Source organism: Scophthalmus maximus, chromosome 9, assembly GCF_022379125.1.
Source record: "Scophthalmus maximus strain ysfricsl-2021 chromosome 9, ASM2237912v1, whole genome shotgun sequence".
In the NCBI taxonomy this organism is placed as follows: Eukaryota; Metazoa; Chordata; class Actinopteri; order Pleuronectiformes; family Scophthalmidae; genus Scophthalmus; species Scophthalmus maximus.
Genome location: NC_061523.1, coordinates 18,886,565 through 18,912,118, shown reverse-complemented (window position 1 = coordinate 18,912,118; position 25,554 = coordinate 18,886,565). Strand labels below are relative to the sequence as shown.

The 25,554-nt window shown below is 43.0% G+C and overlaps 4 protein-coding genes across 7 annotated transcripts; 3 read left to right on the top strand and 1 right to left on the bottom strand.

The window, feature by feature from the left end:
* Positions 1-176: 176 nt before the first annotated feature.
* Positions 177-9,651, top strand: mcm7 (minichromosome maintenance complex component 7). 2 transcript variants are annotated; one of them, XM_035650361.2, is made up of 15 exons: positions 177-414; positions 2,749-2,828; positions 3,489-3,653; positions 3,810-3,934; positions 4,117-4,297; positions 4,394-4,531; positions 4,637-4,786; positions 4,977-5,091; positions 5,210-5,341; positions 5,745-5,828; positions 6,161-6,372; positions 6,464-6,729; positions 6,821-6,989; positions 8,261-8,370; positions 9,015-9,651. In XM_035650361.2, exons 1-15 carry the CDS (start codon positions 384-386, stop codon positions 9,238-9,240), a joined length of 2,184 nt encoding a protein of 727 aa, XP_035506254.1. In that variant the 5' UTR covers positions 177-383; the 3' UTR covers positions 9,241-9,651. The 2 variants fall into 2 exon arrangements, with proteins under 2 accessions (XP_035506254.1, XP_035506255.1); XM_035650362.2 differs by lacking the exon at positions 177-414 and adding an exon at positions 2,078-2,134.
* A 2,399-nt stretch (positions 9,652-12,050) lies between these two features.
* Positions 12,051-14,514, top strand: LOC118319393 (pollen-specific leucine-rich repeat extensin-like protein 4). Its single transcript, XM_035649762.2, has 5 exons — positions 12,051-12,082; positions 12,493-12,556; positions 12,655-12,699; positions 12,813-12,973; positions 13,460-14,514. Exons 2-5 carry the CDS (start codon positions 12,502-12,504, stop codon positions 14,246-14,248), a joined length of 1,050 nt encoding a protein of 349 aa, XP_035505655.1. The 5' UTR covers positions 12,051-12,082; positions 12,493-12,501; the 3' UTR covers positions 14,249-14,514.
* A 468-nt stretch (positions 14,515-14,982) lies between these two features.
* cops6 (COP9 signalosome subunit 6) lies at positions 14,983-20,857 on the bottom strand. 3 transcript variants are annotated; one of them, XM_035649764.2, is made up of 10 exons: positions 20,705-20,857; positions 18,853-18,978; positions 18,586-18,717; positions 18,177-18,265; positions 17,565-17,627; positions 17,426-17,473; positions 17,204-17,318; positions 16,419-16,511; positions 16,060-16,160; positions 14,983-15,461 (listed from the first exon to the last, which is right to left on the bottom strand). In XM_035649764.2, the coding sequence occupies exons 1-10, from the start codon at positions 20,766-20,768 to the stop codon at positions 15,321-15,323; spliced, it is 972 nt and encodes a 323-aa protein (XP_035505657.1). In that variant the 5' UTR covers positions 20,769-20,857; the 3' UTR covers positions 14,983-15,320. The 3 variants fall into 3 exon arrangements, with proteins under 3 accessions (XP_035505657.1, XP_035505656.1, XP_035505658.1); XM_035649763.2 differs by having other exon boundaries at positions 17,417-17,473; positions 20,705-20,856; XM_035649765.2 differs by lacking the exon at positions 20,705-20,857 and adding an exon at positions 19,824-20,408 and having other exon boundaries at positions 17,417-17,473.
* Positions 20,784-25,496, top strand: LOC118319392 (F-box/LRR-repeat protein 12-like). Its single transcript, XM_035649761.2, has 3 exons — positions 20,784-21,192; positions 21,355-21,430; positions 22,455-25,496. Exons 1-3 carry the CDS (start codon positions 21,092-21,094, stop codon positions 23,499-23,501), a joined length of 1,224 nt encoding a protein of 407 aa, XP_035505654.1. The 5' UTR covers positions 20,784-21,091; the 3' UTR covers positions 23,502-25,496.
* The last annotated feature ends 58 nt before the right edge of the window (positions 25,497-25,554 follow it).

Here is a 25,554-nt window from a genome sequence, read left to right as displayed (position 1 = left end):
CATGACCCTTCAGGTTCACCCCGGGGACACTCAAGTTGTAGAAAATCCAATCATCGATTTTCGCGCCATTCCCGACAAACGGGGCGGAAACATGTGACGCGAAGTCGCCCGCAGCTTTCGCGCCACCCCGAAATCCCGCCCCCTCCCCGGCGGAAAGAGGCGACGCGATTGGCTGGCGGAGACGTCAGACTCGCGCCACTTCTTTGCACCGCGACCAGCAGGGAGAGAAACCTCACGCTGCAAGTTGAATGAACGCTGGTCTCCGGCGGCGGTGAAGAAACTTAAAACCGCGGATTTAAAACTGCACAATTCGATCGTCGGTATCTTTAGGGTTTTTTTGAATCACGTCGTCTCAGCTGAGGGTCGCCGTCGTGTCTGCAGCCATGGCTCGTAAGGATTACGCGGAAGAGAAAGGTAAAGGGGTTAACTTCCACAATAACGACTCGGCAGCAACAGGTTTAACTAAATCGATTCAAACTTTTAACCGTTAGTTGAAATTCTCCTCGAAAACGTGGTGAATGTTAACAATGATGCATCGGATCTAGTAAAGTAAAGTCGATTCATAATCTTCAAGCAGTTTCAAATAGTGTAATTCGGCCACTCGCCTGTTCCCGTCTGCGGTAACTAACTTTGCATGTCGCTGTGAATGTACGAAACATTCACTAAACCCAGGAGATGTGACCAGGTGTTCACATTGGAAGTTGTACGAACTTCTCCGATCGGATCGCCAGATATAACTCCATAGGAACTAGTTGTGGCATTGTTCTGACTCGAGCCTGTTGAGGACACGGTGACCCGGATGGATCCGCTTTAAACAAAGGAGCAGGCGCCAGTGTTCAAGCACATGTCCAAGCTAGAACTTTTAGCTCTGTTGAGGTAAAGAAGGCGGAAAGGGATCCCCTCTTTTACTATACATTAATGAGGACGTGAACGTCGCATGCTTAGTTTTGTTAACGTGAACTTATGGAACAGGACCCCATTACAAAAAAATAATAATAAAAAGTAATTGTGGAAAAAGTATGCGGTTAATTATTAGATCGCGTTGAATGTTCGGTGCACCGTCTTCCAAGTTCCCCCCGAACACGTCACTATTATTACTATTGTTGAGTTATAGACCGACGCAGATGAGACGTTCGAGTGTCTGGATGTAGCATTGTTTTCTTCAACCTTTTTTTTTTTTTGATGTTAGAGCCGTTAGCTTGTTTTCTCAAATTGACCGTAAACATTTTGACGCGCTTGGCGTCACTACGTCACCCAGCGGTGGTTTAAGTGCTTTGTTTCAACTTCATCACTTCCATCTTCTGTACTTGTTTCAAGTTCCCCTCAAAACAAGAGTAATGTTAGCTGCCACAACCAACGTTAGCCTGAGCATGCTAGCCAATTAGCTGTCCCCTAGTTAGCTAACCAACTGTTAGTTACACTAGTGAAACAGTGCTTCTTATTTGTACAGACTGTTTATGCGAACGTTTGAGTTGATATGATGGTTTGGTGCCTTTGCTAATATTCAAATGTTAGTTAATAGAAAGTGTCAACTTACGTTTTTTTTAAAATTACGTTTGTTTGTTATTCAAATTACGTTACATTTACGGTCAAGATTTAGCGTAGTAATATTGAAACTTGGGTAAAGTCAAGCGTGAAGATGTTCACGTGCTTTTGCTTTTAATTTCAGAATTCTCATATAAGAATTGATTCTGATGAAGCAAGAGCAACACTTTTACAGTATCCCAACGCGTTAATGCTCATTTAAACTCAATTCTTTTTAGAAGTTCTACTTTGATCTGTATCAATCGTCGGGAAACCGGAACCCGCTAAACGCCAAGTCCTCGCGAACTCGCATCGATTGGTGGTTTATGTTTTAAGAGCGGTGGTTGATATCGATTGGCGATGACTGTGTTCGACGCACACACACAACCAGAGCTAACCTCCAAGCTAACGATAGAAGAAGATGGCTGGCCCCGTGGTGGTTTTTGAAAACAACAGCGCGGATTATTTCCGAGCGCGGAGGGGGGGCCCGGCGGAGGGATACCGGGAGTGACGGGGCACAAAAGCCATGTGCTGCTTTGTTTACAATAACATCCTCGGAGCGGAGAAATAATCAAGCAGAGCTGCGGATTTTCTTGCCACCGCGTCGAAAGTAAGCGGGCTGTTGTAATCGTCGCGTTGGGGCTAGTTTCCCCTCGTGAAATGTGGATGTGAATATTGTCAGTAGTTGGGGCTCTTTCGACAAGTCAGGGATGTTTTTTCTTGGGAAGAAAAAAAAAATGGACACTGAACTGAGCGCGCCTGTTGTTGTATTTACATTCCTGCTCCCGAAGCGAGCTGCTGCGCAACATCAGCTATTTCCCTCCGAAACTGTAGCAGTGGGTCAACTCGAGGGGAAATGCTCTTCGAGGAGTGAATCAGTGGCGGTTTGTTGCTGGAGGCGATGGTGACTCATCGAGATTACAGGATGCCATGTTACTCAACAAAGGGGGTGGTCGCAGGACAACACACCAGAAGGCCCGGGCTGTCGCTGGTGTCTTTAACAAACACTTCAAACTGCTTTTACACTCAAGAGACCTGCTTTGTTATCTGAATTAATGGAGGAGATAGCACCAGTAAACAGTGATTTCTTTGTGTGTGTGTGTGTGCGTGCACATAGCTGACAATAACAATCTCCACCTAGTGTCTGTTGGCCTGGGTGGGTTGTTTTTTCTTCTTTTCTCTTTTGTTGTGAAATTATGCTGAAGGTGTTTTTTTGTTTTGCAGAAAAATGCAAAAGGTTCCTGCAGGAGTTTTACTCTGAGGATGACAACGGGAAGAAGGTGTTCAAATATGGAGCGCAGCTTGTGAGTATAGTAAACAAGTGGTGAGAATGGGCGTAGCTTTTAGAGCGACTGTGTTGGGCTTCACTGGGAAGATCAGTTATTGATGTTATTAAACTAAATTGAATAAAGTCAGTGGGTGGTGGCTTTTGTATGGTAGAGTACTGTGTTTTCTTATGTCCTTTTGAATTATGTTTATCTTCTAAAACGTGATTAATTTTTAGTCTGTCATTCACATCAATTTTTTCTGAACCTAATTCCTTTTTAATTTGGAGCCTGCAGTCTTTGGCTGAGCAATTAATTAATTCTGGCACTGAATATGTGGACTTTTTCAATTTGGCCTTCCAACAAAGGGGATTTGTTAAATTTTCATTGAACCCCAAGAAAGCCTAGCTGTGCTTTAGGGCACTGCTAATGGGGATCTACATGAACTAACAATAAGCAAAAGTTATGTCACTTTGGGTTTAGGGTCATATATATGTGCTCTATTATACTGTATATACATAATGTGAATACTGTATACAATGCACAACATGCCTAGATGTGCTTGCAAGTTATATCAAGGTGCACGTTCACGGCCTGCTCAAGTTTGTAGAAGTGTAGCTGTGTTATTGAGCTGTATCTGTGCAGACATGTTCGTGTAATTGTTAAGCTGCTCATTTAATCACTTGTCTGTGTGTAAAGGTGGCGCTGGCACACAGGGAGCAGGTGTCTGTCTGTGTGGAGCTGGACGATGTGGCGGAGGAGTACCCCGAGCTGGTTGAGAGCGTCTGTGAGAATGCTAAGCGCTACATGGGCCTCTTCGCTGACGCGGTCCACGAGCTGCTGCCGGAGTACAAAGAGAGAGATGTGCGTAGATATGCGTAGTTGATCCTGTGTGGCGATAAAAGAAAGTCAAAAATTTTGATTGGGATATATCCACTCAAAGTAATTTTCTCATTATCTAATAATATAGCCACGACATACTGTGTATTAAAATGGAAATTCATACACTTTAATATCCAGATTGTGGCCAAAGATTCCCTGGACGTGTACATTGAGCACAGGCTGATGATGGAACAGAGGGGTCGCGACCCTGCAGACACCCGAGACCCACGTAACCAATACCCACCTGAACTCATGAGGAGATTGTAAGTTTAATCAGTGTCAGGATTGTATTTTCATTCATGTATATTGGTTATTCAATTCTAGATGAAATACCTAATTTGTTTTCATTCTTTCAAAAATGGTTCTCTTGCAATAAATTCTGCACGTATTATTGTATTTTTTGCTTATGAACACTTTTCTCATGAATCCTTTCTTCCATCGGCAGTGAGCTTTACTTTAAACCTCCCACGACCTCTAAACCTAAAGTGGTGCGTGATGTACGAGCTGACAGCATCGGGCACCTGGTGACGGTTCGAGGCATAGTCACCCGAGCCACTGAGGTCAAACCGATGATGGCTGTAGCCACTTATACATGTGACCAATGTGGCGCTGAGACCTATCAACCAGTAAGATTGATCTAAATCCTGTAATTATTTACATCTTGTGACCAGATTTTAAAATGGTCCAGTTTGCCTCATGGTGTCTTCTCCTTTTGCTTTCAGATCCAGTCTCCCTCCTTCATGCCCCTCATCATGTGTCCTAGTCAAGAGTGCGTCACCAACAAATCTGGAGGTCGTCTCTACTTACAAACTAGAGGCTCCAAATTTGTCAAATTCCAGGAGATTCGTATTCAGGAACAAGTTAGTGAACTAAAAGCAATAAAATACCTGTCCCTGTAAAGTGTATTGATTATTGTGATCTTGCATGTTGCCGTTTCTCACCAGTTTATTTTGTTGTCTTTATAGAGTGATCAGGTGCCTGTTGGTAATATTCCAAGGAGCATGTCGGTGTACGCCCGTGGAGAAAACACACGTCTTGCCCAGCCAGGCGACCATGTTGCCATCACAGGAGTCTTCCTCCCTCTGTTGCGCACAGGTTTCAAGCAAGCTGTTCAGGTAAGGAAGTTTTTTTGCCGCAGATTTTGCACAACTCCTCAAACTCAAACCTATATGTAAAAATCATAATACAAGAGGGGATATAAGGGGTTACGGTTTTCCAGGAAGAGAATTATGGTTAAAACTGTCACATACTGCACCTATATCCAAACATTTTCCCTCCATTAAAAAAAGTCCTGTTTTGTTTTAGGGTCTCCTGTCAGAGACTTACATGGAGGCCCACAGCATCACACTTATGAACAAGACGGAGGACGACGAGCTTGGGAATGAGGATCTGACCGACGACGAGCTGCGCAGCATCACAGGTAGGGACGTCTGTCGGAGCGATGAACCTACATTAACCCACATGTTCGCTAAAACATTCCAACACAGAGCCTTGTTGTTCTTTCTTGTAGAAACTAAAGTGAATGTTCTCTATTCCAGATGAAGGATTTTATGAGAAACTAGCCGGCTCGATAGCACCTGAGATCTACGGACATGAAGACGTGAAAAAAGCTCTTCTGCTGCTGCTGGTAGGAGGAGTGGAACAGGCTCCTAAAGGCATGAAAATCAGAGGTGAGCCCCCTGAAATCTCTCCAAACAATAGAAAGTCAGTCCGGGACTGTTTATCTCAGAGGTCAATTAAAATGTTGCCAATCATAACGCACCAAAACAAAGAAGTGCAATAATGTTTATTCCTGGATTTCCAATGTGGCACGATAATAATTTCTTCTTTAAAAAGTCCACCTCCACTTAATCATATCATGACAAAGTTCTCGCATCCAAAAAAAAATCAGTCAACCGTGAATTTTCTGAGATTCTTGAAGTTTTTTTATGAGCAAAACATTTTTTATGTCACTTCATGCCATATACATTTTTATGGCTCAATAAGAATTATACATACAACAAAGACACGACTAAAACTCAACACAAGCATTTGCCAATTGTGTAATAGCCGAAAACACTCTTCTTCTTTAAGGCAACATAAACATCTGCCTGATGGGAGACCCGGGAGTCGCCAAGTCCCAGCTGCTGTGCTACATCGACCGTCTGGCTCCTCGAAGTGAGTACAGTCCTGTTTTGTTGGGAGTAAAATTCTCGTATCTGGTTAAATATTTTATCTGGTCAGTCATTTTTCTTTTCCATTAGGGCCGACGTAGTAAAATATTAACACGATGTGATGGTCTGACTGGAGACGAGTAGAGTAAAGGTAGTGTTTTTTTAGGCCAACTTTTGGACATTTAGAAGGGCAAAGGAAACACGGAAACTGGCAGCCTGATGCCTGTATGTGAATGTCTTAGTTTGATTCCTATTAGGCCTTGTGTGCATTTAAAAAAACATGCCATGCCATTTTCTTTCAGTTCTCATTTGATCATTTTGTCCTCTGTCTTTCAGGTCAGTACACGACTGGTCGCGGGTCGTCCGGTGTTGGTCTGACAGCCGCAGTGATGCGTGACCCCGTAACTGGGGAGATGACCCTGGAAGGTGGAGCCTTGGTGCTGGCTGACCAGGGCATCTGCTGCATTGATGAGTTTGACAAGATGGCTGACGCTGACCGCACAGCCATCCACGAGGTGATGGAGCAGCAAACCATCTCCATCGCAAAGGTAAAGAAAAGTAACACAACCTAATCAGACTATTGATAAGTTGGAATACAATGTTTGTGAATCACGCGCTGACTGTTTCCTTTCTCGGCAGGCGGGCATCATGACCTCCCTCAATGCCCGTTGCTCTATTCTAGCCGCAGCCAATCCCGCCTATGGCCGCTACAACCCCAAGAAGAGCATTGAGCAGAACATCCAGCTGCCGGCGGCGCTGCTCTCCCGTTTCGACCTGCTCTGGCTGATCCAGGACAAACCGGATGCCGACGCCGACCTGCGTCTGGCCCAGCACATCACTTACGTCCACCAGCACTGCCGCCAGCCACCCACTCACTTCACCCCCATTGATATGAAGCTGATGAGGTGACGATTTGCATTTTTTTTGATTTCAAAATTGCTATTTTAACGGTATAATGTAAAACCTAGCAACTAAATTCTGAATTGAACCCTTCAGGCGCTACATCTCTGTGTGCAAGAAGCGGCAGCCTGTGGTGCCAGAGTCACTGGCTGATTACATCACTGCTGCGTACGTGGAGATGAGGAAAGAGGCCAGAGTCAGCAAAGACACCACCTTTACCTCCGCCCGTACCCTCCTGTCCATCCTGCGTCTGTCCACTGCCCTGGTGAGAACTGCACCTCCATCAAGTCAGCTGCCGTTTAAAACGGGAAACTTTTACAGGCCATGGGGGGGGGGGAACTATTTGTTACCAAATTGCTTGCTTGAATGTCATGAAGAAAAAATCCATTTGATGGGATTATGTTCTACTTACAAAATGCAATTTTGAATTTGTAGATTATGGATTTACAGCCATGGGTCATAAAGTAACCGTTGATAGGACCCAAAATAAAAATATTTATTTGATTGTTGTTTGATTGCGGTTATTGAAAGAAAAAACTACAAATGACATTTCATATTCCCGTGTGCCCTCACTAGGCCAGTGTGAGGTAAAGTGCTTACAGTGCAGGTAGTGATGATAACCTTGCCTACTGCAATGTGAGCACTTCTTTCTCACGCTGGTCAAAAGCCTTCGAGTCTGTGAAACATTGACGATGCAGTCTTTGTCCTGATGACTTGGCAACACTAACTCAAAAGGATAACTGTATTTGGGAATTGTATAAAAAACTGTTTAGAGCTTGTTTTCCTAAGCCTTTTTAAAATGGAAAATTGATCAAGATGATGATTTTCAAAGTGAGTCTTTATCTTCTGGTGTCTTCTTGGCCTCTGGTTGCCAAAAGTGCTGTTTGTGCAGGTAGCAGTCATCCACCTACTGCAAAACCAGCACTTCAGGCAGACGGCTCGGCAATGTGCTCCACCAAGATTTTCCACAAGGGGGCGAACTGCTGCCACAGGCCGCGCCCGTGTGAAAGAAACTGCTTGAACTGTAATGTTGAGAGAATCCATCAAAGCCGAACACAGCAGCTGAACCCTGCATTTGCCTGAATGCTCCAGATGATTTGTAACACCGTCGTAACACAAGTGAGACGCTGAGGTTTGTCTGATCCTGGTCAGCTTTGCAGGGTGGGCAGTCAGCCTGTGTACATGAACGTGCAGCTGTGCAAACCCATGCAAAACTGACCATGACCAGAGCTGTCATCGATGTGTTTCATGCAAAAGTCTAAGTATCTCGCCCCTTTTATTAGCATTCTGGGCCGAGGTTCTGATTTCAACTCGTAGAGAGACTAGCTGGTGTTGAGAGGCGGAGACTTGGGCAATTGCCGACCACCCCACAGGGCATTGCACTTGTCTCGGTCTGACAGTGCCGGCACAGCGCAGCCTACGTAATCAAGATGGACTCTGCTGTCAAGCTGAATTTCCTAGAATATGTATGTAATTGATTTTTATTTCCCTCTCAATAACTATCTTTTTTTCTTCCTCCCCTTTGTCCTCCTCCAGGCTCGTCTCCGCATGATGGACTCTGTGGAGAAGGAGGATGTCAATGAGGCAATGAGAATGATGGAGATGTCAAAGGACTCGCTACAAGCGGACAAGTCGAGCAGCTCGAGGTAAGTGTTCGTTTTGGGACCTCAGACTGGTCTTAACTACAGCAAAAAGTCAGCAACCGACTCCACACATCACAGTGACCGGACGTCGTCGTCTTCTTTACGAGTCTCCCCGTATGCCTGTAACAGTAGCTGCGTATCCTGCAGGAAGCCGTAAAACGTCTCTGGGTTTTTATTGAGCTCTGTTCACACAGCAGCATGTACGTTCGCCAATGCAGCCGGTCGAGACTGCAGACGTGTTCACGCCCCTTTACCATAAACTAGTAGTACTTCAAAACTTCCTGTACAAACTTTTAACTTTAAAATCTGACACCCTGAAAATTCTATCTCTGTTTTCTGTATGGAATTAGTTTGACATTTTAGGAAAGTTACATTTTAATTTCATGTTCAGACTGCTTTTGAACCTCACCTTCTGAATTCTCGTTTTTTAATCAATGGCAAAAAAATCCACATTCTCCTCAAAAGCTCACCAACATATTGCATCTTGTTCGATCTGACTGTAAAACCATGACCGTGGAATCAATTGCGTCGCTTTCCCATTTTAAAAGAATATTTAGCTTTTTTTATGTTAAACGTGCTCAACAGTCTTTGCAATCAGGAGTTTTCTGTTAAGGGTCTAAACATCTGAATTCTCATTTCCTGCGCAGGGCTCAACGTCCAGCCGATGTCATCTTCTCTCTGGTCCGTGAGCTCGCCACGGAGGGCGTGGTCGGCCGCGGCGGAGCCGGTGGGTTGGTCAGGATGTCCGAGGCAGAGCAGCGTTGCGTCTCTCGTGGCTTCACCCCCGCCCAGTTCCAGGAGGCCCTGGAGGAATACGAGGAGCTGAACGTGTGGCAGGTCAACCAGGCCCGCACCCGGATCACATTCGTCTGAAGAAGCCGGGACACGTCCTCTTGCACGCTGTGCTTCAGCCACCTGTGGGGGAAAACTCTTTGTTGTGGGTTTTCTACAGACTTCTATCAAAGGCTCTTTATTTTTCCTCCTCCAGCATTTTGTAAAACAAGTCAAGCAGAACCAGGACAGTTTTTCCAAGCATGACCGTTTTTTTGCAAGAATTCTGCTGTTGGAGATCCATAGTGTTTTAAGATTCCTATTCATAAAAGTAAATTGCTTGTAAATATGTCAGAACTTGTTATTGTGTGATGCGGTCTGCAGTTTAGAGCTTAAAGCTTCGGCTGGAGTGGATTATTTCTGTACATTTTAATGCTTCATCATTCAAATTGGGCAAGAGAAAGTAACATTGAGCCTTGACAATAGTTATAATAAATTAATGGTTCAATACTGTGCTGCATTTTTGGTCCATTTGTCTCCTGTGTGCACATGAGCGTGTGACGAACCCCTGGGTTACTCCAGAGAGTTGGCGGAGTGAAAACTCAAGATCGGTTTAGCGGTATGTCACCATGGCAACTTATTGTGACGCTAGCCCACTCACTGGCAGGTTTTCAACAAATCTTCAAATTCTGTCGAGCCTGGAGCTCCAAGTCTGACGCTTCACTTCTTCATTCACACAAGCTTTATCTGAGCACATTCAAATTCAGAAGTTTGTCGGCAGGAGATTAAAGTCTTGTTTAGACAATGTTATCAAGACCTTACTTTGCTTCAGGTTTCCCTTTTCATGATAATCAGTCGTCAACATGAGGACAGACATCGATCTCTCACATTCTAACTTTACACAGAGGCTTCATCCTCAGCTTAGAATAAAATGTATACTGTCCTTACAACACTGACTCGGGACATTTAAACTGTCCGGTTGTCAGTCAGTTCCACTGAAACATAACCATGCAAACCAGTAAATGATAATTAAGAAAATTTCTCAATGTATTTGTGAAATTGCAATGAGGAGACTGTCATGGTGGGTGAGTGTGGGGTACAGCTGAATAATATTATTTTTAAAGTCCTTTAACTCGAGAGGATTTTGGCACTCTTTTACTACTTCTGCTTTTCAAAGATAAATGTTCTCTGGCACACATTATTCGTCATCTCTCCAGGCTCCGCCGGATTAAAATGGAAGCTCTTCCCTTTATTTACCCATTACCATGGTGACTTGCGGAATCCGGAGCTCCATTGAAGATGCCGTATTACGATTACCACGCACGAGCTTAACTACGAGAAAATAAAGTGTGCCCACAACAGACTACGGTAGTTCTGAACCAAAAACAATAAGTCGATATTTTCCATCCCAAGTTTCACCAACTCAATCAGTGTTGACAGGCAGACTTTGTTAAACCTGAAACTGTTTGGAACTGGGTCCTGCTGTGTGACTGGAGCAGCTTTGTTGACATAATTGCAGCTTTCACTGACACCATTCACACACGTTAACATGGAGCTGTAATTATTTCTGTCATTTTCATTTTTAAAGCTCTTTGCACGTAGTTGAAGACCAAGGTTCTGTCTTCAAGAAGCTCGTTTGTCCCTCTGTCTTAGAAAAACAGTCATTCACATTACTGTTATCACACGAGACCAAACCCAAAAGTGGAGAAAGTGTCATATTATAGTAAAGGTAAATGTAAATGTCCTGCTGTCACTTTCCCCCTTTCCCTCCTCTCAGCCCAGAGGTCCTCCCGCAACTGAGTCCATCTGATATTGAAAGGTCTCCACCTTACAATGTAAAGTGCCTCGAGATAATATATGTTTTCATTTGGCGCTATAAAAATGAAACTGAATTGAATTTAACTGTAAAAAATAAAACCAACTCTATTAGAAGTCCTGCATTGGATAAATTCAGTTAAAGTTTTATCAGCATATAGTACTCAAAAGAACTTTAAAGCAAAGTCACCAATACACTATTATAGTTTTGATTATTGTTAATACATTGTGTGTGTAGATTTTTATTGTTGGTCCAGGTAACTTTAGCTGCTTTTGGGCCATTTAGACCAGGCAACATCATAATGCTTTTGTTTGTCATGCTGGTGGAAAATGATTTCAATAATTGATCAGTAACCAAAACAATTGATTTTGTTTTAGCTTAATGCTCTACTTAAAGGTTACTGTTTTTCAAACTGCAAAAAAGGAATTATATGTAACTCTATTTGTTGTATAACACTGTGTGAACATCTTATACCATCACATTTATTACTGTTGTTTTTTTTAAGAACTCAATGACTTTGTTTCCACGCACAACCCTGCTGTGATTTTATGACAGGCCATATGTTCTGTATGACAGCATCCTGTGAGAATGCAGCGTTAGTCTAAATTCGAGCACTTCAAACTTGACAGTGAACATGTCAAGACAGAAAAAAGAAAATAGAAGAGCAGGTGTTCTCTGGGTGAGGAATCACCACCTTTGGGTGCTGAGAGCATTTATGAATCCCATAACATCTAATTTGAAAGTCACGTCGAGTCCGTGCGTGGTGTCACATATGATTTTTATGCAGTTTTTTTGGCTGAAATATTGTGTTAGTAGGCAGCATTTTCCCCACGGTTGCAGTTGTCCCAGCAGGCGATACTCTCCATCCAGACTTAATGGGGAGTTTCCATTTGAAGTCTGTTCTCTTTATGGCTTTGCTGCTAATGTCCAGGGGCTTTTTTATTCCCTAATTGGCGCCAAAGGCCCCATATGAAAAGGTATTAAAGAGAGAGGTGGAGACAACAGCTTGGTCTCAAAGTTGGTGGAATCCAATTGGACGGGAGATAATGTTTCAGCGTGACTGGCACAGGGTTCTGTATTTAACCCCCTCGGCCCCGTAGGTCCAGTGAACACAGCCTCCTGAGCCAGGTGAGTCAAACATGCACTGAGGTGTTCAGTGTTCATCCTGATCATTAACTACAAACAGGATGTAATTCAGATAACATGGCATAACTCTTTTTTTGTTGTTGTAGCTGCTCTTTGTTATATTTTTCATAGTGACATGATAGGACGGTAGGTATACCTGCAGACGTTGTGTGTCTTCTTCAGAAATGTACACGCATGTGAGTCATTAATCAAGATGAACGCCTTTGTTTGCAAATCTTTGCCTCCATTTAAGGAAGGGAGGAGACAAAAGTGTGTCTTACTTTGTGTATAGTGTTTTATAAATATTGTAAAACTCATTTTTGAAAGCTAATTTATGATTTAATGATAAAATAGCAATGATTTTGCACGACCTGTACATGTTTTCTCGAATGAAGCATATGGCATGTTCACAGTGGTTCAAGATGATTTCTACATTATGGCTGGGGGGGGCTCTCTGCTGCCTGACGCTGCTCCCGGGTCAGTTCCCTATTCTTCATCGTACAACCGCTAAAACAAAAATGTCTCAAGAATTTGGGACAGAAACATCTAACAGATTATTTCTTTACCCCTTCCAGGTCTGCTGGAGGCTAAAACATTACTGAATTCCATCAAGCAGGAAGGTAACTGCAGAGTTTAAGTCACTTTTCTGTTTGAAATTCACCTCTCTGTCCGTCCGTTCAACTTAAAGCACTTTCTGTAGGGTCTGAAAAGTTGTCGACTCTTCTTGCAACAGAAATGGTTCCTGTCAGTCACGTTAACATCGACTCCGAGAGAGCAAACGGCTTCCTGACTCACTCCAGAACCAAGCGTAACGTGGACCCCAGATGGTACAGAGGAAGCCCAGACTTCCAGGCTTATTACAGATACTACACCAGCATCGGACACACTGAGGGGGTAAGACACCGAGGCTCTTGGGGAAAAAAAACTGCAGGCTACATGTAAAGATATGGTACTTTATGAATGGCTTATTTTTACATCTCGGCCCTAACTAATGCTTAGTTGTGAGATATTGTCATGAGATTTTTGAGTAGATCAAAGAGAGACACAGCCAAGAGGGAACATACAAACAACTGTTTCAACAGTAACAATAAACAAGAGTATAGATGTATGGATATCCAGAGGAAACTGTGATCAAAGTTTTTTTTTGGTAAAAATGGCACAGACCTCACAGTAAAACTGTCAAAATGTGAATATAATCTGACTTTAAATGATTTTTCTCCTTGTTCAAATTCACAAATGAGAACTGAGCTGGTCAATTCCATCCTTATAAAGCTCTAAATGTGAATATGATTGATTGATGTTCTTTTTTCTTTGTTGAACTTTAGACATTATTTTGTTTTCCCGGTAGTTTCACTATTTTCTCTGTGTTCCACCCCTCAGCTCTACGAGATCGACAAACTGCGGATGCTCTACCAGCAGATGAGATACCTGGAGAACACCTACGGCCCCAACGCCTCCTATTTCCAGAACAAACTGGGGATGCCGACGATCATGTGCGACCCAGCTACAGACAAGAAGTGCAAACCCGTCCCTCCTCCACCTCCGATGAAGGGGGGACCCAAGCCCACAGAGCCCCTAGCGACCCCTCCTCCTCTTCCTCCTGCGCCATCCCTTTCCCAGGCTGATGTGCTGTACCTGTGCAACAGCAAGGACCCCCTCTGCAAGCCCCACATCGTCTACTTGCCCAGTGGCGCCGTGCCCGTGCTCTGCGACCCCCGCTACCACCCCCACTGCACCCCTCAGAAGTCTGCACCAGCCCCTGTGGCGGCGCCTCAACCTCCTCCACCTCCACCGAAGAAGCCTGCCCCCCCTCCACCTCCACCAGTCTTCGTCAAGAAGTCTCCCCCTGCCCCCGTCCGCACCTTCAAGGGCATGGAGTACGACTGTGACCCCTACTGGGACCCCGACTGCCTGGTTGACCACCCACCCAGGCCTATGAAAGGGAAGGTTGTGGTCCCGCCACCACCACCCCCACCTGAGGAGGAGAAGGAGGAACCTGTGCAGGAGCCGGCACCTCCTGCGATCGTCAAGAAGAAACTGACCTTCTTCCCTCACCCTTACTACCCTATGCCATACGACCCCAGGGATGAGCTGTACGACCCAGTCCGCTTCAAGTACCCAGCGCCTGCTGATGCTGCTGAGGATGAGGCTGCGGAGGCCAGCCAGTGAAACATCTGGGACGTGTCGGAGGAAAGGTGTTTCTCTTTGAACCACACGAGACTTTGATTGAAAACATCTAAGTTGCGCAATATCCATATTTTGTGGTTTTTACCTTGTAGCGGTCACACACACACACAAAAAAAAACAGCCTGTACAAAAGCATTGATAAGTTGCTATGTTTGTTTAAAACTTACTAAATGTATAAAAAAAAAAAGCAGTCAACACATGCATGTAATGCAAATGATCTTCGAGTAATAAAATGTGACCAAACAGTATGAGTGGTATTTTGACTTTGAATTTGCTTTTACAACAGTGCACGAAAAACACAAAGAGGAAAGTGTTTACTCCTTCACATTGCCACATGGCAGGTAAGGGCTGGCTAGTAAAGCCAACTTGCAGGACGCGGGGGGGATTGTCTAGTTCATGTAAATGCTGACTCCAGTTAGACCTCCGACTCTGCAGCCATTACTCCCCCTGCCCCCCCCTTTTTCCTGCTGCGTATGCCCGTCTTTCCAAAACCTCCGAGGGCAATCGAACAGCGGGAAGGCCACTTCAAAAGACGAGCTAACCACAAACACTCCTGACAATAAACCTGCAGCTCTCCACGTAGCCGACTTTCACAGGCTCATTTAAAAGTGCAGGTCTGAAATTTTTATGAACTGAGTGTTCTGTAAAGTTACTGTAATGTCTTAACAATTATAATCATGTAAGTTTAGGCAGAAGACGGACTAAAGTCCCATGAAGAAAGTCAGCAGATCATTTATTACATACAGAAACACGGAACAATACAACAAAAAGGGTCAAATAATATAATGATAAAGTACAGTGGATTCCTTTCTGTTTATACCCGAGAGAGAGTTGAGGGATTTTGAACATGTCTCTTTACCGGTTGGTGTAATTAAGTGCGTTAAGTTACACTTGTGATCGAAAATGAAAATGGTAAACTGGTTTGAAAAGCTGCTGTTGGTTTATGAATTTGTCTTGGCTAACCAAAATACAAACAAACCAAAAACAAAAAAAACAAAAAGACAAAACAGGAAGAAAAAAACTGCAGTGCTTGTTTGTCTCTGGCTCAGCTAACTCAAAAGAAGAGTCCTCTCATCCTCCGGCCGATGCCCTGTCTGTCGTACAGGACGTTGAACTTGTTGATGAACTGGTTCATACTGTTGCAGGTCTTGGTGATGGTTCCTAAGTACGCCATGAGGCCCACGTCGTTACATTGCTGCAGGGAAAACGGCAGAGGCACAGTTAAAGAAAGCATTCGTTTGGCAGCACAACATGGAGATTGACTTACTGACAGATCATCATCTCACACTTTTATTTTCAAAGTGGACTAAATATGAGCAGAGTTCATTTATTCTAAGTGCAGATTCAGAAACTATATATATATTTTTCAAGCATTTACATTTTCAGTAAGAATAAATGAGACAGAGTAGGCCTGTCACGATAATTACGTTATCGACTTATCGTACGTTAAATAAATATGAACCCAATCATTTTTATGAACCTCAATAACAGCAGTTGTGTTTGTTGACATAAGAATGAATGTCACCAACAATCCAGCAAAGTCTCGCTGCTTCTGTCCTCTCATCTGTTCTCCTCGTATAATTAATAAATGGTCTTGAAATGACGATAGTATCATCGCAATTATTTCTGGGACCATATATCATGCAACAAAAAGTAGTTATTGTGACAGGCCTAGGACTGAGGCGACTGAGGGCCACAGACGGGGAAATGGTGTAATGCATTTCGTTTTTTTGTTGGTAAAAAAAATAGGAGAGAAAAAAGAAATTTGTAGGTGAGACTTAAAACTTGCTTACATCGTAGAAGTCCGTTTTGAATTTTATGGTGCTGAGGACCGGCAGTCTGTGGCACAGGGCATTTGCTTCTCGGAGGATCTCATGGTTAAATGGTACCTCTCCTACATGTACACAAAGAGAGAGAGAGAGATAAAAAAACTTGTTATACACGCTACACTAAAACAGTGATGGAAGATGATGCCGTCAAGACGCTATCAAACAGGCGCTTGTAATTATGGAGGTGTGTCCGAGGGGCCTCACTTAATGGTGTAAAAGTGAGGAAAGGAAACATCTCATTTAAAAAACATCTGTTTTCCAGACTCATGTGCACATTCTTTGCTCTCGCTGCATCATTAAAAAGCCCCCGTCGGTCCGCTCACCTGCTTCCACGGCTTTGACATACTCTAGGATGATCTTCACTCGGCTGTGGAGCATCTTTATCGCGCTGTGCTGGACTATAAGGTGTTCAGCAACTAACAGAGACAGAAAATATCAGAGTTAAAAAAAAACTTTCAGACAAAATTCTTTTTCAAATGCTGCGTCTAATATTAATCAGGTGAAAAGCCAGTTTGGTCTATCAAACATTCAGCCTCCCTGTTGATTTGAAGTTTGCATCGTAAGCATGCTGTTTGTCTGTTATTTGGCACCGTTTTATTACAATAAAACTAGAATAGATGAACGAATAGGTCTAACTCATATCTTCATAGAATAAAGAACTGATAATATATGGCAGAAAAGTATGCACAGTCGAATCAGACCTCATGTACTAGATACTACCACACGGTCTCAGATCCTTGACATGTTGATTCTTGATGTTGCGTGTTTTTTGTCTTAATACAGGGCCTCTTCGTATTCTACTCACAAATATACGTTTAGAACGCATTGTTGGCTCATCACTACTGATATGTAATGAATCCTAATTGTAAGAAACTCCACCAGTATCTTGGCTAGTATGAGATGGAACAGCCATTTGATTTGGATTTATCAGCAGTCTAAGATAAGAGCTGAGATAAGGGCTTTTATAGTCTGCTGTTAAATAAACAGTCTGATTAAAGGCAGATTTTTATAAACAAGTGAAACGGTTTCCATGTATCAGGACACTGGAGCGCATGTGAACTCGCTCACAGTCTTGAACCTGTAAAGCAGCAGAGCAGTGGTGACAAACCTGTTGAGTTTTCTCCAGTGCCGGTGGCCGTCATTCGAGCTACGTGGTCAACGCCGATTCTCTCTGCTTCCTCTGTGGCCAGAGTGTACGTCAGCTCAGCAAACAACATGGTGGCCTGGGCACAAAGAAACGTACTGTATGTGAGATAAAGCGATTCACTAAGGGAGAGCCCGCCACAATGTACGAAAAAAGGTGGTAGATGATATTACATACACACAATACCTCTCCATTGATGATGTCAATCACAGATTCATAAACACTAACAGGGAGCTGAAAAAATAGAGAGCACGCCTTGTTTTAGAGCAACTGTATCTAAATACATCACCGCCACTATTGTCTCGCTGCTGGAGGGCAAACTCACATCAGTGTGTTTGGTCATTGGGTTGAGCTTGAGGAAAAGAGGGCTCTCAATGATCTCACACACCTGGAGGAGAGGGAAACAACAGTTAAAGTCACTGTACACAACTTTAAATCATCAGAATTAGAGACCGACTGATATCGAGTGATATGGATTTCTGGTGGCCGACGATACCAATAATAGGGAGTAAATCATTTCCAATACTTTTCTTCAAAAAATGGCAATGATTCCTAAGAAGTTATCGCTGATGCCAATCTGTGGTCTGTGAAAGGTTCATATCTCTGGCTGATGAATTGGTCAACTCTAATCAGAATATTTCATCCACTTTATCTTAATGGATGTTATATAATGATGGTACTTCATGTAGTTTTTAAGTTTGGATTGTGCTGGAAGTTAAACAAACACAATTTCTGTACTGGATGATACTAAATCGGATGTTTATCTGAACAATTGAGGTCACTGCTGCACCAGCACGGCCAGTTTTAAAACTGGCTAGTCACAGCTGCCACTTGCCACTGACACCGACACCAAGGACGAGACGATGTCAGAGGAGCTATGGATCTTCTGATTTCATTCAGATTTACTGTACATGGTGTAGCTTTAAATTTTGCCTACCTGCTTGTGAATGTGGATATCGGATTGGTCAGGGGGACCGCCTGTGGTGTACCAACCCAAGAACTCCATTTCTTTGAAAACCTGTTTGACTGAGAAATAAGACGAAATATTACAGAAGAATTACAGCGAGCAAAGGGCTTTGTGTTAACCACCTTTAGAAATATTCATCAATAACTGGATTTGTGCTGTCTCTTGGTGAAGTAGAGATTTGGTCGGTGATGGCAGATTTTTACACATATCATGACTTTTTCACACTCATGACACCTCTGGACCATTACAATAAACAAACTTGGCATTTAATAGTATTTGCCAGATGGGACTTTCTGACCCGAAAGGACTGAGAAATTCACGTGTTATCAACGGTTCACAGAGGACATGTAACTTTTCTTCTGCTTCTTCTTCCACTTACATTGTTCTTCCTTGGTGTAGTAATACTCCTTGTCGATATGCACTCGTTCATCTATGGTGTGAGACAGCAACTCAAAGGAGTTCATCACCTCGATGTTTCTACCCTCCTGCTTGCCGATCAGGGCTCCAATCACTGAGCGGGGGAGAAAAGAAAACCTGCTTTATTTGCCTGTTTCATTACACTAAGTTACAGAACAACCTTAGATTTGCTATGCACCGCTCTGAGACGGGCCAATTCTCCTGCAGAGCACTCACATACTGTACATACCCTGCATTGGCCGCCCCTCCTGTGAGCGGATACGTATCCAGTGGTCGGATATGTTGAGGATAACCAGAGGATGTAAGGCCACGGAGACGCTCCCGGTGACTCCTGAGGCCATAACACTGGGGCTGGCTACAAGTCACACGGAGAGACACAAACAAACAAACAAGAGGGTCCTTTACACTACAGCAACAGCAATAATGCAATAGTCAACTCATGGAATATTTGGCAACAATTTTTATACTTGATTAATTTTTTAAGTCATTTATCAAACAAAGATTCAAAACAATTGCTGGCTCAAGCTTCTCAAATGTGAGGATTCGCAGCTCTTCTTTCTTTTATCATTTCCATTGCAAATAGATTAAAGTTTGGATTATTGGTCAAACAGAACAAGATGTTAGAAAGTTAACTTGGGATGTGGGAACTTTTTAATTACCTTTTTATTTACTTATTCATGACAACGTGGACAATTAATTAATTGAGAAAATAAATCAGAATAATAATAAACAAAAATTACTGAAAGCCAAATAAACCAGCAGGTCTATATTAGCTTGATATTGATCATATTGCCATATAAACCATACGTTGAGACGTTCTCGCTGTGGAAAATGATGACACCCAGTTCAGTTTTTGTATTCAACTGCTGAGGGAGTAAAGGTCTCTGTGCTCACCTTAGCTCTCACTTATAGACAGGTCAGGTCTGTTTGTCTGTCCCATCGGATCAAAATCCTCATCACAGTATGTTTACAACCCATCTATAATTTTGTCATGCAAATTGTCTATACTGCAAATTTACTGTTGCTCCTTCGTTCACACAGGAGATCTTATGCATGCCTGTCAGTACTGGAAGAGGGATCCCTCCTCTCGAGGTTTCTGCCATTTAAAAAAAACAAACTATTTCAAGGGTCTCTCCTCTGAGGATTCAATTTCGGAGTGTTGCAATGTGTGCAGATTATAAAGCCCCTATACTTACTTACATAATAAAACTGACATCTGACATCTAATACAACGGACCGGCATGTAGTTTCCATATAACCATTTCTTAGATGTGTTTTGACTGAGTGATCATTTTGAAGGATGTTATTTGTGGCACTGCATTGTACAGTGAGTTGTTTCCGTCATTCAGTCTTCCCTCATTGATACAAATGAGGAAACGTCAAAGACACCGGTCATTCTTCTCATACAGTTCAAAAGCTTCTTCAAAAGATCGTGAAGTTGAATCGACACCTGATCTCTGAAACAGATTCAGTCAGAACTGAACGCTGTAACCTTCATGAGGGGAGGGTTTGTTTCAGCTAGGTGTTCCTAATAAAATGGCAGCCGAGCGTCATTTGTTCACATTCCAACTTTGGAGCCTCTTGTGGTCCAGTAAGCAACTCACGCAAGTATAATGTGGAAACCTCCCGCTTTCTTTTAATGAGGGAGAATGAATGGATGTGTGTGTTTGAGTGCTTTGAATGGGGTAGTCACTTATTCGAGGCAGAGTGTGTCAAGTCTTAAAACGTGTCTGGTTCGATCGCAGCCTTATTTTGAGACTGGATTATTGTTATAGCTCGGTAATACGAGTTTTTCTTTGAACCTGCACCAGCTGGTGGATTTATGTTTACGCCACTGACACAAACGGCAGTAAGAGATGACAGCAGAGCAGATCAAACACTCAAAGTGATTGATTTGTTGACACATTATACAGATTTACTTTACGTTAGCCCGCTTCAGTCGGCCAGCCCGCCACCTGCCACCTTTAATACGTCACCTCTGACGGCCACTGATAACACAACTGTACAGCACAAGACACAGTCCGCACACTGTTCGATGTCGATATCGGGCAGAAAGAGTGAAATAAAGGAGAAATACTCGCCTGCCCCATCCACTTCCATTCCTCCACCATTGCTGGTCGCCATCTTGTCCGGTAAACGGCGCATGCGCAGTCGGTTCTGTTGGCCTGACGAACGTTAAGTGGCAACGTCGCCACATCGGGGTGTTTTTTTTTTTTTTTTTTTTAAATAAGCGCTGCCTTGTCGTTATTGTCCGACATTTTTACTGTGTTTATATTAGGTAGGATTGTGTTTGATCGAGACACTTTATGTTCTGTGTGAAGAAGCATATTTGATTTAAACCGGGAAATGCCTTGCTAGGCCCTACAGTCAGTAGGCAGCAGTTTCCGGGGGATCGCTGGTCTGGGCGCAACGTCGGTGCGTCGCGATATTAGTCCGTGTCGAGGGTGTAAAGAGTTTTGTTGACAATAATGGACGAATTTAAAAGCTGTCACCTGGACTACGTCCCCGAAAACATTCTAATAGACGTGCTGTCGTTCCTGAGCGTTCGAGAGCTCGTCAGAGCCGGAAGGTAAGATACGTGCAACTTTGCTGACAGTGTGTTACCAGTCGTTCGTTCTGTGAAACAAAACAAGATTTCTTCCAGCTTTGCCTTTGTTCTGGCTCACGTCCCATGATGAAGTTGTTTGTTGTGTTTCACGTTGTTGTTGTTTGTTTTTTTTTGAATTATCAGAGTGTGTAAGAGATGGAAACGCCTTGTCAAAGACCAGAGACTGTGGAGATTTGTCGACCTGACCGCATGGAAAGGAGTAAGTTACTGACAATGTGGCCTTACTCTTTCTCTTTCAGTTCTCACATAGTGGGGTTTGTCTTCTGTAGAGTAACACAGTCACACCACACGTCCATAATAACAAATGAAACAGCCTTATACAACACACAGTCCTGACATGAAATCAGATGGTCCAGTTTATTTATAGAAGATGGGCTAAGAATCTCGGCGTAATCAGGACCACAGTGTGACATTTTGACAGTCACATACATTTTGTGAAAAGGTGTTTATGCCAGCGTGGTTAGAAAAACATACTGTACAAGATTCAGAGGATTCATGACCAATCTTGTCTTTTCTCATGCCTGTGAGACAAAGTTAGTACACACATCAAAACTGCATATCCATTAACATTTTTATAATCTGTACACTACATACTTTTTATAGTGTGTATCATACAAGGGACTTTCCAAAAAGCAAGGGTTCCCGTAATACGATACTCTGATTCTCAGGTTTCTGTGCTGGTTTCCTATCAGTCATTGTATAAAAGAGTTAAAGTAATCATACATGAAATAAATTCCTGACCTTCTTTTACCATATGAGCCCTCTTGGCCTTTCTGTTCTTGTTGGCCATGGCAGTCTGCTCACATTAATATAATAATAATACATTTAATTTATCAAGCACTTTTCATTGCTAAAAGCAATCTCAAAGTGCTCAACGCGACATTTAGTTACTATGCACCACAGAGCCGAAATGAACATCCAAAGGGGCAACTCCTCATTATCCACCTTGCTGTGTTTTTTTGGTGTGTTCTTGACTCCATTTAAATAGTTTTTAATTTTTTTCTTTGAAAACCAATTTTATATCCAGTGTTCTCTTTTTATGAAATTGCATTATGTTAATCACTTTGAAATACCTTAGTTTGTATCTTGTCATAAGCATCTTTTGAAGTAAACACTTACGTATGAGTTGTGTGTGTCTGTAAAATTATTGACAGAAACTCTCTGTTTTGCCCCCCACTCTCAACACATGCACACATATTCATGGACTGTCCGCTGTGTGTAAGGTGACGTCCCGCATACTTTGGGTCCTGCTGCGTCAGTACCTGGGTTGTGGACTAAGGTGCCTGTGGTTGCGTGGTTTGCTGCTCTCAGCCAGAGGTGGCACCTTTCTCTCTGAGTCTTGGCTCAAAGCTTTGTCCACAAAGTGTCCTCGCCTGAGTAAGCTCTATCTTCTGCACGCAGACCTGAGAAGCCTGCCTAGTTGCCAGGTCCTACCTCCATCATTGCTGGTGCTGGAGCTGCGTGGTTGTGAGCTGCCTCGCGGGTTTTTCAACCAGGCACTGCCTACTTCACCTGCCCAAGAAAGAGCAGAAGCCACATCCAGTGTCAGTGCTCAACAGCAAAGACGGGATCCGAAACGAAAACGGCTTGACTCTCCATCAGGGATTCCTATTGAGACCTTAGTCCTTAACAACGTGCCCTCTTTCACGGACCAGCATCTGGAGAGTCTGACATCATGGGAGAGGCTCAGTCGACTTGAGCTGCGTGACACCTTTCGCGTGACTGCCAATGGGCTCAGGAGCTGTGCTGCCAAGGATGGCACCTGTGGTGTCGAAGGGCTTTCCAGGCTCAAGTTTCTGGAAATAGGCATCACTGGGCGGCAGGGTTATCAGTTACAGATGGCCTCCCTGGGTCTCGGGGCAGGATGGCTCGGACTGGAGGAACTGAGCTTGGGCGGTAAAGAGGTGGGCCCTGGCCTGCTCTGTGCCAGCCGTTTGAAGGACCTTAAGCGTCTGTGCCTGTGGGCCTGCACGCTCAGTGAGATGCAGATAGTCAGGAGCTGCCGGATGCTCCGTGGACTCCACCAGCTGGAGTTTTTGGACGTGACCTTCCAGCCTCGACAGGGTCCACAAGTGGTGGAAGGGGAAGGTGGTGGTGAAGAAGAAGAGCAGGATGGTGAGGAAGCTGCAGGTGAAGAAAACAGCAATGATGACAACAAGACGCCGGATATGAATGATCCTATTCCAAGTCTGCGTCGCTCACTGGCTGTCCTGCTGCCATCCTGCACACTAGTTTTCACCAATTGCTCTATTCAGATTAATGCAGACTAAATGAAATCTCCACTACTACCGAAAATATTCAACTGGCCAAAATGGTGAAATTATAGTTCACACAGGCATATGTGATTTTTATAGAGCTTTATTGATATAATGATCAATTTATGTTTTTATTAATTTGTCATGCATATAAGTATGCCCAGCCAACACCTCCCTAGTGCTGCAGAAAAGAAAAATCACTGAGAAAACAACTCCTCTGCTAAACTGAAGAAATCGGAGTTAGCTTTAATTAGATAGTCTTGTCTTCTTTTACAGGATTTTGAGACTGTTTTTCCTCCTCAACAATTTTTTAATCTGCGAACTTCGTTGGTCAGAGGAGGAATGCCAGGTCTCAACAGTGCAACTTTGGATCTGCAAATTTTGAGGGGAATATCATGGATAGGTTTTCAGTGCATCCCACAGTTCCTGTAATTAGATCAATATCTAGGGAGTTCGGTCAAAGTAAAAACCATACCTGAATAATTTTTGTAGTGTGGCAGGGTGCATTATCCTGGTGAAAGAGGCCACTGCCACCAGGGAATGATGTCGCCATGATGGGGTGTTTTAGGTAAGTGTTGTGTGTCATGAATGAATGTCGGGACCTACGGTTTTCCTTCAGAATATTGCTCAGAGCATCACACTGCCTCAGGTGGCTTGCTTTCTTTCCATAGTACCTACATCCTGGTACCATTTCTTCTTTGGGTAAATGATGCACACAATCTCTTGTTCTTTCACTGCACCGTGACCCAATTCTGACTTGTGAAATGTAGGCACTTTTGACGGTGGACAAGTGTCAACATGGACCCTCTAACTGATGTAGAGCTGAAGGCCCCATATGCAGCAAACTGCGGGGCGCTGTGAGTTCATGTTGCAACTATTAAGGTTCTCAGTGTTTTGTGCTACAGTCGCTCTGCTGTGGGATTGGAATACACCGGCCCTGTCACCCGTCTACCCATTGTCCTTTCTTAGACCACTTCTTCTAGGTATTGACTTCTCCAAACTGAGAACACCCTTCCCTGACCTGCTGTTTTGCTCTGACCCAGTCGTCTAGCCATCACAGTTTTTTTCAATTCATTTTTGAAAGGTGCTTAGATCTTTACACTTGCACATTTTTCCTGTTTCCAACACATCAACTTCAACTGACTGTTCATCTGCTGCCATATATATATCCCCTGGACATATGCCATTGTAACAAGATAATCAAGGTTCTTCACTTCAGCTGTCCAGTTGTAATGTTGTGGCTGATCGGTGTATGTTCCTCTTAATGGAGCTATATATTATGATAAACCATTTTTATGGAAAATCAAAGGACAAACTGTTTATGGATAAAATAACTGGTGTATGTTGGCAAATTAAGGTACTTCATTACTTTGAAATTTTGATTTGTCTCATAAACCCAGAAACACTGTATTTGCAGCTGTCACATTTCATGTTGACCTAAATATCATCTTGCAGGTTAAAATATCAGTATTGTTACTCAGTGTCTTCAAGGTAAATCAGTGGACAGTGTCACTTCCAATTTGGTTGCTCACATGAAACAAGACTGGGATATATGAACCAAAATATACAATTGTTTAGCATACTCTTTTAAACTCAATTCCAATATAACAACATTTGGAACTGCAACCGCTTGACTGTAAAGACAACCAGGTGTAAGAAGAAAAAAATTGAGATTTGAAACTGCTGGGAATTCTCCATCTGTTTCCTGTTCTTTTAACTCCTTATCAACTGTGTATGTTCAGAAAAATTGTCGGTTACAAGCAGGTGTTTGGTTATGATGTTACATATGAACCACATACCATGTTTAAATTCATCTCCCAATTCCATCTTACTTAGTTCTTACATGCTTTTTAGAAATTATGAAATGAGAAATGTAAATTGTGAATGTCTGTTGATTGTGTAAAGAAGAGAAAACATAGGTGTGAGTCCTTGACATTCATGATTCATTCATTTTAAGAAGTTTTAAATTTTAAACGAAAAACTGTTTTGAATAAAGCTATTTTGAACAAATAAAAATGGCTTGTCTTATTTTGTGATTTAATTTAATTGTGTCATTCTCTTAATACAT